The sequence below is a fragment of the Pleuronectes platessa genome, chromosome 16 (genome assembly GCF_947347685.1).
Source record: "Pleuronectes platessa chromosome 16, fPlePla1.1, whole genome shotgun sequence".
Lineage (NCBI taxonomy): Eukaryota > Metazoa > Chordata > Actinopteri > Pleuronectiformes > Pleuronectidae > Pleuronectes > Pleuronectes platessa.
The window spans coordinates 15,294,555-15,308,357 of record NC_070641.1 but is presented as its reverse complement, the minus strand read 5'-3'; the positions used below and the strand labels follow the sequence as shown (position 1 = coordinate 15,308,357).

Genomic DNA, 13,803 nt, shown 5'->3' with positions numbered 1-13,803 from the left:
GCTGTTAGTGCCAAAACGCTTAAGAACTTACCGGCCGTGCAGCATTTCTGGTCGCCTTAACAGACGGCTCTAAAATCTCCATGACATACAGCTGCTGGTCACTGCATTTCCACATCCTTCCCTCAGAATCCATCAGGTAGCGCAGAATCAAGAGTTTGAAAAGAAACTCATGGAGGCCTTTCTGCACCTTCACAGACAAAACACAGTCCATTAGGATTATACGCGATATGATGAGGCCTATCTTATTGAAAAGGTTATATTGCTCTATGCTCATCATCAATGTCAAACCCATTATTACCGATGATGTGACGTCGAAATGGAACATTGTGAGTTCTTCCCTGTTGGGAGTGTCTAACAGAGCTTGAAGGACAACGTTCTCATCCACCTTAGGCTCAATTAAGCGAATGCATTTCCTTGTTGACGGCTTTTTGGTTGAGTGCTTCAGTTTCTCATACAGCCTTTCGATGTAGAGAGATTTACCTGCAATTTAAAGTATAGGTCATTTTAGGAGGTATTGATAGTACTCGCAGTGAATAGTCTTCATGTGACCAATATTAACATCAATTCTCAATTTCAATTTGCCTATTTAATACATACGCACCAACGCCAGCCCTTTTGGATGAGACGACACCAACGCACAGTCGGTCTGTGAATGCAGCTGCGGCACTGCATTGATCTGCTGGGACGATGTAGTGACTGTGGAGGTACCTCTGGATCCTTACAAATGGCTCCTGGGGAACTATGTGCAATCTGTGCTGGCTGAAGGCTGAGGGGAGGTAGGCATTTTCTCTCTCTGAGCTGCAGAGGATGACCAGTCTGTAGTCTTTCCTGCTCTGCATCTTCATTCGCTGGAAGAAGCTCTCAAGTTTAGAGCTCACGTCGTAAGAGAGCAGATCACCATACAGTAGAGAGTATATCTTGTCTCCTCCGTAGCCGGTGCTGAGACAGCGTCTGAGGAATAGCTCCACCTGTTCATATGGTGTTGAGGAGTTGCACAGGAAGACTTCATCATAGGTGGGAAGTGGCTCACATTCGCTACTCATGTAAATGGAGATGCAAGAAGTCAGGACCTCATCCTGAGGGCAAATTATCAAGTTAGGCTTTCCTGTGACCAAGGCTTTAGGTAGCTGCCTCCTGATGAAATTCCCCATGTAATCATCAGTAATGTCTTCTTCACCCTCACCCTCATCTTCTTCACTCTTGTCTTTTCTGTTAGCCAGTATCTCCAACAATTGCCCAAGACTGTTTGTATCAAGGATGTGCGGGAGAAAATTATTCATGTCTTTCATATAAGCATTCCAGATCAGATCAAATTTTTGGGAACCATTCGTTTGTTCCAAAAGACTTGGTAGAGGATCCAGTCCGCTGATGAAGTCAGAGTCTCCCAGCTCATTTCTTGGCACCATGACAAACGTCTGAAACTCAATGTCCTCATTTTGCTCTGGTGGTTTTGTGAGGAGTTCATACCGGAGTGCATGCCACACATGCCTCAAGTCGAAGGATGTGCAATTTTGCTTGACAAAGGAGAGCATCATGAGAACTTGGTCCTCCACATTGGTCACATTTTGCTGAGTCAGCTTGCTGCACAGGTAGACGATCTGTTCAGCTGTGAAGTAGTTAAGATAGTAATGTTGGGACCTCTGCTTGTCCACAAAATCCCTCCAGTAGTCCAGGCATTTCTCCATTTTCCTGCAAAGTTCAGGGAGCTGCTCCTCGATGCAGCCCTCCACAATGACAGCACCGAGAACACTGCCCAGGTTAAAGTCCATCATTATGCTGGGTTCATTGCTGCTTAAACAGCAGTTGATTTGTGCGTCCCAGTGTCTGAACAGAGGATTCCCAGCAGTGTAGAGGGCAATAAATGCCTCAGCTAGTCTCTGAACACTGGCAAAAACCTGAAAGATAAAGAAGAAACTACAGTCGAATGCAATTTATACATTTTTGTGTGTACTGTATATTCATTCAGTATATTCTTCAGCATAAGGTGGAAAATAATTGTATTCATAAAACAACTTATCTCTAAATATAATGTAGCGACCAAATTTGCTAAATCTCTAAAAATAGTAATACATATTATAATTGAGTAATATTCAAACCAGAATTACAGTGTTTCATCAAATAAAATCTAGTTTACAGCTTTCAAACTTATTGTGTGCAGACAATAATACAGTATCGCAGTATGTGTGCTGTATCACTATAAACTATATGATAACCTCCATAGATAGACCCCCCATAAACAAAATACTGCTCATGATTATTATCAAGATAAAAGTAGAAGAACAAGATAAACCAATTGACCTTAAATAAAAGTGCAACATTTCAGTTTACCTCAGCAAAGTGATCAACGTCGTTCTGTCCTTGATCAGCTTTCCCAGACATCAGCATGAGTTTATTCTGCAGCTCCCTCAGGTCCTCAAGAGAGTACCAGCGCATCTGCTGACCCTCATCATGCTCCTCAGGAATCTGCAGCTTCAAGGCGGTATCAAGACTCAACTAGATTGAGAGAAAACAGAAATACACCCATAATTTTGGAGGGAGTCTGTTCTCGGAGGTAAGATCCTATGCTGCAAGGCCAAAGGGATGCAATTAACTTTGATTTCGTTACTTACCGTTTTTACACTTTGTGCACTGATCAGGTAGACACCCTTTTTGTTGATTGCTGACGCCAAGGAGAGAGAGGACAGCTCCACTGATCCGTGGCTGTCCTTCACAGTCTTTAGCCATTCCAAGTGTCGTGCACTGTCCCGCTACAAGAGATGATAAAATTCGTAAAAAAGCTGTAGCCAGTATGACTTTTCAAATTCATATGAATGTTAATTATTTGTACTTGCTATATTGATTGTAAATCAACCGAGGGATTTGTCCATCACAAAGTGTCTTGGAGTCATATCAAAGGTTTAATATAAAAGCCCAAAATTCAAGTCCCGTTCTAGCTTATTAGTACAAATATTAGCAAGGCATCCTCTTACCAGTTTTTTCGGTAGGTTGGCATCGTTGTCCAAAGCTCTCCAGAGCTTCTTCAGCACTTCCTTGAAGACAGGAAAACCAGAGTCTGGTTTGAGCTCATAAAGCATCGGGGAGTAGCCGAGGACAGCATCGTGGAAGCAAGCAACGCGATCCACGTCCATATCATTCTCTCCCGCAGAGATGGAAGCCAAGTCAACAAACACCTTCAACTCGTTGATATCTGATCAAAAATAACATTTATAAATAATTCGTTTGAATGAGAATCATATACAATTTTATTTTGCAACTAAAATAAAAAAAAAAAAAAGACTTTTACCTTCAAGTGCATCCTTGACCCATTTTACAAAGTGTCCTCTGTGTCCCAGCTCCCAGAGGCACTGTCTGCGGGGCTCATTGATGTCCACCAGAACCTTCTTTGCATGCATCAAGTCGTTGTCGATCCGATTGAGCTGCTCTTTCTGAAAGTCTGCGTGACTCTGACATTAGGAAGAGAACATTTAGGATTCCTAAAATAGTTCTGAGTAAATCACACCCACTAAATCACCTCTACATCATCAGCAGATTATTACCTGCGCCAAGGAGGGTATGTTTTCATTTACCTTTGTAAATTTGAAGGATTATCTAAAACCAAATTGACAGATTAACATGAAATTTCACATAGCAAGGGTTATTCCTCACTTTTGTTGGTTTCTCAAAGAATTCAAGGATCATGGAAATAAAAATCTGGATCTAGTGAATTTAATTTATAAAAGGGACTGTTGGGCCTCGGCGGAGTTATGCATTCTAATGATTGCTATTTAAATTTGTGTATGCATTATCTCTACACAGACATCGTATTATACATGTGTTGTGCAGAAGGAGGTTTGTAGCCGACAAACGTTTAACACAAGAGTTTTGGGTGCAATATGCAAAATTCACACGTGGCCACTTACAACTTCTGTGAGAGTCTCAAGAACCCGGAAGTCCCCCTGCAGACGAAGCGTCTCTTTAACCGTCATGATGATTTGAGCCGAAGCCACGGCGAGATGAAGCTCGTGATACTGCTCAATCTGTTGAACCCTGATGTTGATCCACTTTTTTTCAGTTGATTTATCAACTCTGCACATGATGTCCAGGTCCTTCGCAAGCTCTTCGTACTTCCCCTCGAACGCTCTAAAGAGCCGGTTGACCTCCTCGAGCCTTATGCTGCCGCTCTTCAGAGAAGCGTAGATGCCTTTGTAAGTTTCATAGCAGGGCATGAAAACTTCCTCGTGCATCATCTCTGGTGTTGCCATCATGTCTGCTACTTCCTGTTCATTGGAATCATCCGACATAACTTCTTCGGTGACCCAGAGTTTGGCTCGTTGCTCCCAACACACTTTGAATATATAGCTGTCTCCGAAGGTGTTCAGGGTCTCCGCCATTTCTTTGAATTCTTCATCCAGACTGAAGTAGGTGACAACACCAGCCATCTCAGAGGGAAGTTCATCTAATTGATGAACCTCCATGAAAAGGTTCAGGGGCATGATGTCAACTTTGACCTGTTGTTTCACTTCCATGTCGGCAACATCGACTGTCGTGTGATGTGAAAAAGAAGGTGTTAAAGTTATGGCACATTAGGATCAAACCAAACTGACTGATTCACTCAATACCTGTCATGTGTTCCTTAAGTTTGTGGCTCATTGTTAAGAACACGTCCACCAGCTTCTTCTCGTGGTACACAGCTTCCACTTCGTTTTCTCTGCATTGCAACAGCCTCCTCATTTTGTCAGTATCTTTATATTGTTCATGCTCAGAGAGGCAACCTGTCAAAATCAAACCACACGCACAAATGTAAATATTTATATTAGGCCAGTACACACGAACAGAAGCGTGTTCAGGGGTTACTTTCATCAATAAAAAACAGATTTATGGTTAATTTCTTTCAAACTTAATTTGACTTTTTACCGATTTTCAGCAGTTCTAGGAAGAAATCTCTCTTCTCCAGAATGATGTTGAGCAGACTGATCCGAATTTTTCCATGGACCAGTTGATCGTTGATGGCTGTGAAGGATGATATGGCAATAGCAAATCTATCCCTGGCTTCCTGAGTGAGCGTCTCGATCAGCTTTTCTTCCGCCCCTGCAATGGCAGAAATTACATGTCAGCGTTTTGTCTAAATCAACAGCAATGTCTTCTTTGCCTGATTGACTTTGAGATCACGACAGGCCATCACTCCCCTAACCATGTCAACATCTTTTTTTCTTTCATGTGAGGAGTTACCGTGTAGTTTGAAAACGTCTTTGGCTGCATTCCAGGAGAGAAGGTGCCTGAGGACCAGTTCTTCATCTTCTTCATAGTTTCCTTGAGGGTCCCTCGGCCATGATTTCTGGATGATGGCTGAGAGGAGTTTCCCAAACTTCCAATTTATCTTGAGCCTCTCAAACAGTCTGCCCTCAGACTTGGTCTGCATAAGAAGTAAAACAGCAATGAGGATTATTGTGCATATTTTAGATAGGTGCAGTGACCTTGTGACTTCCAGAAATAATCAAATTCTTGATTACATGATAAAAGTGTTGTTAGGTATGACAAGAGGAAGAATGAGGAGTGTTCATACCTGGCACAAAGATGTAACAGCCTCAAGAGCACACCTCTCAATACTAGCAGAAATATGTGGATGGGAAACACTGAGTTCTTCTATTTTTGAGCAGTAGAATTCAATTTGATCCACAGCTTGTTCCTGAAACCAAAAAAACATAAATTATGTTAAATATGTTAAATTGTTAAACTTTTACTGAAATTTACATAACGTGCATTACGTACCTGTTTGTACTTGCCCTCAAAATCCCTTGTAAACTTCTGTCTCCACTCTTCTTTGCAATCTTCATCTTTGAACTGGACGGCAATTACGTTGTTCCACATCTGTTAATCACGAACAACAAAAAAGGGACAATTTACCAGTATTCTCTGAAAGAAATTTATTGCGAGCAAATGTCTGTATGCATGTTCGGTTTTATTTAAAAAATTTAACAAAACTGCTCACTTCCATCTCCGCTGTGACCTGAACATGAAACATGGACGTGTTGAGCAAACCCTGTCTGAAGGAGCGATTGATCCAGTCTCTCATAATGTGTATCGCCTGAGAGATGAAGTCTTTTGCATCTTGCTGCTCTGTGTCCTGAAAAGGAATATAATATTATAATCAGGCCAAGTATATTTGAAATCAGCTAAACTTAATTCTGGTTGAAAAGGTAAGGGCTCATTCACATTGACTTCACATACCTGTTGTTTTTTACAATGAAAAACATCTGCAACTGATGCAACCAGATTCATGCAGGCTATGGGAATATTAGTGGCGTCCAGGGCATATGATGATGGTTTGACTGCCCTGCAGATCTTCTCTAACAGTTTCACTGCTGTCGCAAGACACTCTCTCCAGTAGGCCTCAGTAAAATAACTATGATGAGGAAAAAGAAGAATGCAAAATTGACCAACTTGGACAAACATGTCAACCCTTCATAGAGAAATGTACAGAAGAGTGTTAGGTCCAGGCATAAGGAGTAAAAGTGAGAAGATGAAGATTTTGTTTTTCCGTAAATTTTGCATATGAAGAATAATTGAAAAGTTCAAGATAAAGTCAAACTTTTAAGAATATATCAAACAACTAACAACTGCAAAAAATGCCTTTTGGTGATGAATTGGTGAAATTAAACTTAAGTCAGTTTTGGTGCCAAGGAAATTATACATTTTTTTAGCAGTATTAAGGCTTTGAAGATATTGTGCCTAAAACCATCTGTTCAGAGGGAGAAACCACACAAGTGTTTTTCATTTGCCTGGTCTTAACCCTCCTCTGTTAAATGTCATTTCATGGTCTACACAGCGATTTAAAGCCATTCAAGAAAACTGAACAACCAAAACACTTTTCTTAAAGCGTGTCTCAATAACAGTTTACCGAAAAACACAAATAATCAGTGACTTCATGCCTTTAAAATTCAATAAAACAAAAATCTGCTAAATTTAGAAGAGCGAGTCACCTGTATTTTTCTTCAATAAGTTGCATTTGGATGTGCGAGAGAATGTCAGTCACTGCCTGTAAAACAGAAACCCAAGATTAATTTAATTTAATGCACTCCAACCCTGATATGTATTATTTACAAATGTTTCCCCTTCACCTTGGAGTTACTGTAGCTGACATCATGAGGAGCTTTATTTAAGAAAACAAGAAGAATGTCCAAAAGCTCTATGTCGATGTTGCCGATCCAATCCATCAGTTCATCAACCGACAGCAGGAACAAGCAGGATCGTGTGAGAAGTGCATCCACCTCCATCAAGTGTCGGTGGTTCTTTATCACGTTCATTAGTGCCCTGAAAACAGGAGAGTGGTAAAAAACAAATAAAACAGAGTAAGACCCACTTATCTGCAGATAAATGCACTGTGTAAGCTCAACTTTGGTAAAGTTAGGGGAACTCTTACTGTCTCTCTTGACTGCTCATGTATGTCCCTGCACTCATATCAAGGCCTTGCAAACCAGCCCAGGATGGGCCGTACTTCACGTTTCCAGAAGCGGGTATTTCGAAGGGCTTTGAAGTGCCTTTGAGGAGGTGGAGGAGCGGCAGCACCAGAATCCATCGGGGGTTTCCCACTTTTCTCACCGTATTTATCAGATACTCCAAATATCCTTGGAGACTACTACAAAAATAGTAAAATATGCAGTGATTTTAAGTTATTTACTGGAGAAGATGGATGACTGGGAAAGATTCGGTACTTACCTTTTGAGAATAATGACATCCTTTGAGAAATCTGCCCAGTACTGAAGGAAATCCTCTTTGCTTTGCTTGGGCAGGCAAAGCATGGCGCAGAGCTTATAAAGCTCAGGTTCATTTAGACGGATACTATGCTTCTTACATACACATAGCATGATCACAGCCGCCCTAATGGGGTCGGGAATGTAGAGCATCTTCCCATCTCCATCCTTCAGCAACTGAGGAACCAGGCTCGTCAGCATGAACTCTTTCAGCATCTTCCTCACCTAAGGGGAGAAATCCACAGGTAATCAATCTACCTGGGTGTTTGTAAGCCATGTATAATTTTACTGTGCCAAGATTATGAACTTACATCGTCTTTTCCATAATCTAAGGAGTACCACTTCTTATGTGTCTCCTCATAAACAAAGGGGTCCCCGTAAACCTCAAAGAATTGATTCAGTTGGATCAGAAAACTTTTCAGATTGATCTCACTCCAGCTACTAAGAAGATCAAATATGGTGGAAAGCATTATTTTCCCAGCTATCTCTCTTCCTTGAATCAGACTCGTCCTTTGTTTGGGCCAAAGGGTTTCTTTAATGCTTTTGAGGACACCCTTTGTTGGTTCAACACAGATGATGTCATCATATTGATGCCAGTCCCCTTTAACAAAAACGACAGAAGACAGTTGTTGAGGATAAGAATGAAAAATCCTGTATTAAAATCCTCTTGTTATAAATGGCCTCAGTCAATTATAGATTTACCTTCATTGAGGAGTCCGGACTTGACAAACAAACATCTGTTGGTCGTTTTTTTAGCATCATCTTTGTAAATGAACTCATACTCATATTTATCCTTTTTTCTGTGGTAGACAACATATTTGTATGGTATCGAGTTAACTGCAGCTTTATTTTTGCTTGCCATCAGACTGCCCTCAACAAGAAAACCATGTTCTCCGAGACACCTGTGTGAGGAGGAGAAGAAAGTAACATTTACTTGGTGATGAGTGCAGGTTGGGCACTGGACCCGATTCTACAGATGTTCTCCCGAGTTCATGTCTAAAAACGGCTTCAGCTGCAGGTGGCCACCATCTGAACTTCACCGACCATTTTAGAAAACATACCTGGTCACTTGCAGCTCAACTGTATTTTCCTCCCATGAGCCAATAGGAGACCCGGCCCTGATAAAGATAAGATCCTCATTCGGATCAAATTTGAAATCCTTCGAAAGAACAGCGTGGAAGTAAATCGTGAGTCTGTCGTTCGCTGCAATGGTCTGGTTCCTGGTCGGCCTAAAAGACGAGAATAAATTAACACAAAAATACTGCAGTAAATATATCACACACATCGGGAGTAACCTGGAAAATGTTTTCTTAAGGAATAGTGTGCAGCCATCAAAGAGAACGTCATCACCTTTTGGGTGGTGGGCCAGCGGGTGTGTTGGATTCTGCGTCGTCCTCTGAGGTTTGAGCTGGATTCGAGTCCTGCCCACTTCCAGACTGCTTCACCTCCATGTGCTCTACATTCCCCTCTGGGTCAACGCTTGAGCCTTTAGTGACCGCCTGTACAAGGATCGATAAATATGTATCCTAAATATATACCTTCATAGGGCTGCTGGAATGAACTTCAGGAGTCTGAGATTCTAATTCAAATATAAAAAAAATGTATTGCTGTAATTGTATTTGTATTTATATATATATATATAATATATACATAACAATGAATAACATGTTCACTGTGTTTAGTTGTGAATTACCTAATTTTCATTCAACATTTTAATTTAATTTTAATATTAAAATAATAAGAAATAAACAATGATATCTAGCCCTACACCCTAAACATCTGCAAACATGGAGACAGATTTAAATGTAGTTTTCTGCTTCTCAATAAGAATATAACTTTTTTTAATACGTTTCACTCAGACTTACCTTTGATGAATCTCCATTGCCAAAAACCATCTTTCCTTTGGCTGCCACATTCTGCTTCTGCTTCTGGTCCTGCTGACTCTTTCCTTTAGGTTTGTTTTGTCCCGTCTGCTTCACACTTGGTTCTACATTAGCATTCTGGTCCAGTGAAGGCTTCTCAGTGACTGCTGCATCTTTCTTTGTCTTTTTTCCGTCAGCCTTTGGATCTTTAGAGTCAGCGGGCTTGGTCCGTTTACCAGTACCTGACTGAGGAGTGGTACCCTTGTCCTCTGACGTGGGGTGTTGAGTCGGACTCTCAGCCTTTGGATCTTTAGGGTTAGCGGCCTTGCTCCCTTTACCATTACCTGACTGAGGAGTGGTACCCTTGTCCTCTGACGTGGGGTGTTGAGTCGGAGTGTCGCCCACTGCTGTCTTGAGTGTCTGATCCTCATTCGATTTCTGTGTGTTGCTCTCTACCTCATTGGAGTGTGCTTGACTTTCCTCCAACTGCCTTTCTGTCGCAGCAGGGTTTTCACTTTGGATGTCTTGTGCGTCTTCAAACGGTGCGGCAGGGCTGTTGGCTACAAAGGAACTAGGCTGACTCTCCACTGAGGAGGCTTCATCTTGGAGTGAGACTGATGTTTCATCCGCTGCTTTGTTTGAGCTTTCACTGTCAGAGGAGTCTCCTCTGTCCTGCGTCCCCTGGTTGTCTTCCAGGGACACGTGTGACAGGCTCTGGCCAAAGTCTGATAATATACTGCCATCTTTCTTCTTTTTATTCTTCTTCTTTTTTTTCTATCATGACAAAAAGGTAGAGGATCCGTTTTAAAATCCACTTTACTGATAATCCACAGATTCTTACTTTCTTGGGCATTAATTAAATATCTAAGCTACTTTTAAAATGTACGTAAAATGATGTGTTTTATTATTAATATTTCACGCTGTAATGTCCTACGAATAAAGTAGCGTCTAAGTTTCAGTTGTGACTGTCCAACTAAATAATCGAATTAGTTTTATGTCATTCGTACATGCAGAGTTGCCAGTTCATTGGGTTTCCAACAATGCAACAGTTCTAAAATGAAGCTAATTCAACTACATGGATCTTTTTGGAGGATACAGATTTCAGAAGATGTTTCTGTTGTGCAGCCTTCTCACACTTATTTAAATGGGATGGGCAGAAGCGGTCAGTATAAAGCAATATGATTGAAATGCAAATCAGTCTTAATCACCTTCTTCTTCTGATTGCCGGTGTTGTCTTCATTTTGTTGTTTGGGGGATTCCTTGGATTCCTTGCTGTCCACAGGTGGGAAGTTTTTCTGAGGCTCTGATTTCTCAGTTGTACCTTCCAAGTCTGCTTTCAAGGATTGGGGCTCACTTTCTGCATCTGGAATAAAGACACATGTTAAAGTATATCGGACATCAATTATTGGGGTGTTTGTGTCCTTGTTTGTGTGTTTGTTGATTAGCAGGATTATGCAAAACCTATGAGACTGATTACCATGAAACGTGTAGGAGGGGTGTGTTACGGGTCAGGGAAGAACAGACTCAATTTTTATGTGGATAAGTTCTTGCAAGATAAGTTGTTTTCTAACATGTTCCTTTATGTTAATGAATGAATGACTGACTGAAGGAAGGAAGGAATTAATGAACATGTGTATTTCACACACAATTTAGATTTCTCATTGAGGCCTCTATGGAAAACTGGCAGTATTAATGTAGAGTAGACTTGTGTTCTCCAAATTAGTTCTACATAACTGTAAATCATTAACCACATTTCTACATGAAACTACTCACCCTGTTTGTTTGCAGGTTGGACAGTCAACTTCCAGCCACACTCACTGCAGAACTTGGCTGTCTTCTCCGAAACACTATGGCCACATTGTGGACACTTCATCTTTAGGCTTGAGTTGTTCTCTGCAAAAGGAGGGGAGGACATGTCTTCAATGAAAAGTACCTTGTATTACACCATGAGGCAAGCTCCTTTCACTTTCCATTCTGCCAGTTTCTGCGAAACAATCATCCTGAACATACCCTTTGAAAGAAACTGACTCAGAAACATTAAGATAAGCGATGGAGGTAAAAATAACATTGTAAAGAGAAAACTGCAACATGATGCACCTACATATTAGTTAATGATTTCAGCTAAAAAGCAGGGAAAAAACAGAAGGTCTCACTGGGCTATAGAATAAAAAAAATAACAGACTGCACCACTTTAAAGTTTTAGAAATCAAAATATGTAAGACATCTAAAAGCCGGATGAGAAATATTTCTCCGAGACACTCCTGGTTCAGCTGCGGTGGGAAACTAGTACAACAGCATTCTAAAAAGAGACATCGTGTAAATCATCAATGACCTAAAAAAGTCATTAAATAAAATAAATATAAGTAAAACAGTGAATTATGTATCTGTATATTTAGATAGATGTTTTAAAGTAATGGATGTACATTTGAATGTATTACCACAGAATTTTATGCAATTGCTTGAGAATCACTATGTGCTCCTCCCTGATGCTGCTCTCTTTATCGATCCCTCCGTATTTTGGAATTTTTCACAATCGTTTTTCTCAAGGAAGAGTTTAAAATTATGCTTTCATGTGTGGAAATAATAACAGTGGTGCGCAAGAAGCCGAGAAAAGAATAATAAGCAAACTAAAAGCATATAAAAAAGACAGTGTAGTTAATGATGTCATATAAATCATATAAATGTGCGTGGAGAGAGTAAATAAATAAATAAAAGCTGCAAGAGCGTATTTTCCAACTCGGGAGGGAATCCTCCTGTTCAGTAAAAGATCTTTGGCTCCGAGGCGAAGCCAATCACAGGCTGTGCTGCGGGAAGTCACTTCCTGTTTCGGTTCCAGCCTCTGCCGTCATTTGGAAACAGCCAAAACGCCTCAGAAACAAACCCAACAATGGCTGCGGTTGTTCCTGCAGCTTCATTACACGGTTATTCACTGTATCCACGCAGCAGAGTCACTCTGAACAAGTGTCATTGCTTCAACTAATAAATAACTCACTGACTCCCTGCGTAGTGTGGCGACGAGCTACGTAGCTAGCGTTAGCCCGCTGAGTTTGATCCTGACCCACTTCACAGAACCGACAGCGACATAACGAACATGTGTCAGGTTAAGAACATGTGAAGAACATGTGTCAGGTGAATGACGTGGTGGTTAAACATGATGGGACTCACCGGTGACACCGGTCCAGTAGCTGCTCCAGTTTGCAGAGGACTAGTTCACTTACTTTCACATTCAGCTCTGCACGTTGTCGTCTATAAAGCTTTGAAAGTGGTTTCCGCCATTAACCGAGAGCCAGAGTCTGACTTCTTTCTCTTCTTCCTCTTCTCTGCAAAAACCGCCAAACCCGCAGCTCATCTCTCCGTGTCGAGCTCCGACGCACCGGGCGCAGAGTCACGTCTGGTCGGAGCCGTTGTCCACTCGTTTCCGCAAGTTCTTTAAGGTTTCGTTTTTGGGGAAATGGGCGTCAACAACTAGTAGTTCAGTTTCTTTATGATTCAAAACATTAAGTGTCTCAACAAAAAAAGAAAAGAAAATCCCTCTGATAATCATGATTCATCAATTTTGTAAATAAATTTAAAAAAAGATTATTATTAATCATTGAGTGTCCTTTTAATAAGTTGGCTTCATGCAGAAACTTCCCTGCTATCATATATAATGTTTAATATTTTACTAATAATAAGCCTAATTTATACAGCACTTATTTTAAAATGTTACAAAGTGCATTACAGTGAATTAGCATAGAGGAAAAAACCCATGAATCAAGAGCAAAGAAAACAGAGCAATAAACTAGATGAATAATAATCCGATTTTTGTTATGACCTCTGTCATTTAAGGTCTTAACAGCGACAGGCATCCGTCATATAGGGAAACAAGCACAGAGGTGATGAGGTTCTGCTACTTTTAGATTTTAGAACTACTGGGTACCTATTATTGCACTTCAGAATATCATTCAAATCTGTTGTTATGCAAGCAAGCAGTCATTAAGAAAAACAGGTTGGGGCACTAAAAGAAAGTGATGATGCTTTCAAGAAAGAGTACCACTCATTCATCTATATTTAACTTAATGTGGTGCAATAAACAGCGAGAAAAACAGGTGTGACCATCCTTTGCCTCATTCTACAACAGCTCTCATTCTACAGCTCTCATTCTACAACAAGGTTGTTTCAAGCATCTTCGTGAACTTGCCAACCGTCCAACTCCTTTTCTTCTGTCTGCT

The 13,803-nt window shown here is 40.8% G+C and overlaps 1 protein-coding gene across 3 annotated transcripts in view; it reads right to left on the bottom strand.

The window, feature by feature from the left end:
- The window catches only part of rnf213a (ring finger protein 213a), a 29,459-nt gene extending 16,433 nt beyond the window's left edge, over positions 1-13,026 (bottom strand). The window contains exons 1-27 of one of the 3 annotated variants that reach the window (XM_053444090.1): positions 12,758-13,026; positions 11,366-11,485; positions 10,801-10,955; positions 9,596-10,366; positions 9,081-9,229; positions 8,792-8,959; positions 8,433-8,632; positions 8,042-8,331; positions 7,696-7,955; positions 7,400-7,615; positions 7,098-7,290; positions 6,960-7,015; positions 6,208-6,382; positions 5,969-6,103; positions 5,749-5,847; positions 5,543-5,665; positions 5,209-5,392; positions 4,894-5,067; positions 4,599-4,751; positions 3,900-4,519; positions 3,284-3,443; positions 2,970-3,187; positions 2,610-2,747; positions 2,329-2,493; positions 602-1,895; positions 299-480; positions 32-187 (exon numbers count right to left, since the gene is read on the bottom strand). In XM_053444090.1, coding sequence (XP_053300065.1) covers positions 32-187; positions 299-480; positions 602-1,895; positions 2,329-2,493; positions 2,610-2,747; positions 2,970-3,187; positions 3,284-3,443; positions 3,900-4,519; positions 4,599-4,751; positions 4,894-5,067; positions 5,209-5,392; positions 5,543-5,665; positions 5,749-5,847; positions 5,969-6,103; positions 6,208-6,382; positions 6,960-7,015; positions 7,098-7,290; positions 7,400-7,615; positions 7,696-7,955; positions 8,042-8,331; positions 8,433-8,632; positions 8,792-8,959; positions 9,081-9,229; positions 9,596-10,366; positions 10,801-10,955; positions 11,366-11,465 — 6,534 coding nt within the window. In that variant the 5' untranslated portion in view covers positions 11,466-11,485; positions 12,758-13,026. The remainder of the gene's footprint in view (positions 1-31; positions 188-298; positions 481-601; positions 1,896-2,328; positions 2,494-2,609; positions 2,748-2,969; positions 3,188-3,283; positions 3,444-3,899; positions 4,520-4,598; positions 4,752-4,893; positions 5,068-5,208; positions 5,393-5,542; positions 5,666-5,748; positions 5,848-5,968; positions 6,104-6,207; positions 6,383-6,959; positions 7,016-7,097; positions 7,291-7,399; positions 7,616-7,695; positions 7,956-8,041; positions 8,332-8,432; positions 8,633-8,791; positions 8,960-9,080; positions 9,230-9,595; positions 10,367-10,800; positions 10,956-11,365; positions 11,486-12,757) is intronic. The other 2 variants (XM_053444092.1, XM_053444091.1) reach the window with 2 other exon arrangements.
- Between the last annotated feature and the right edge of the window lie 777 nt (positions 13,027-13,803).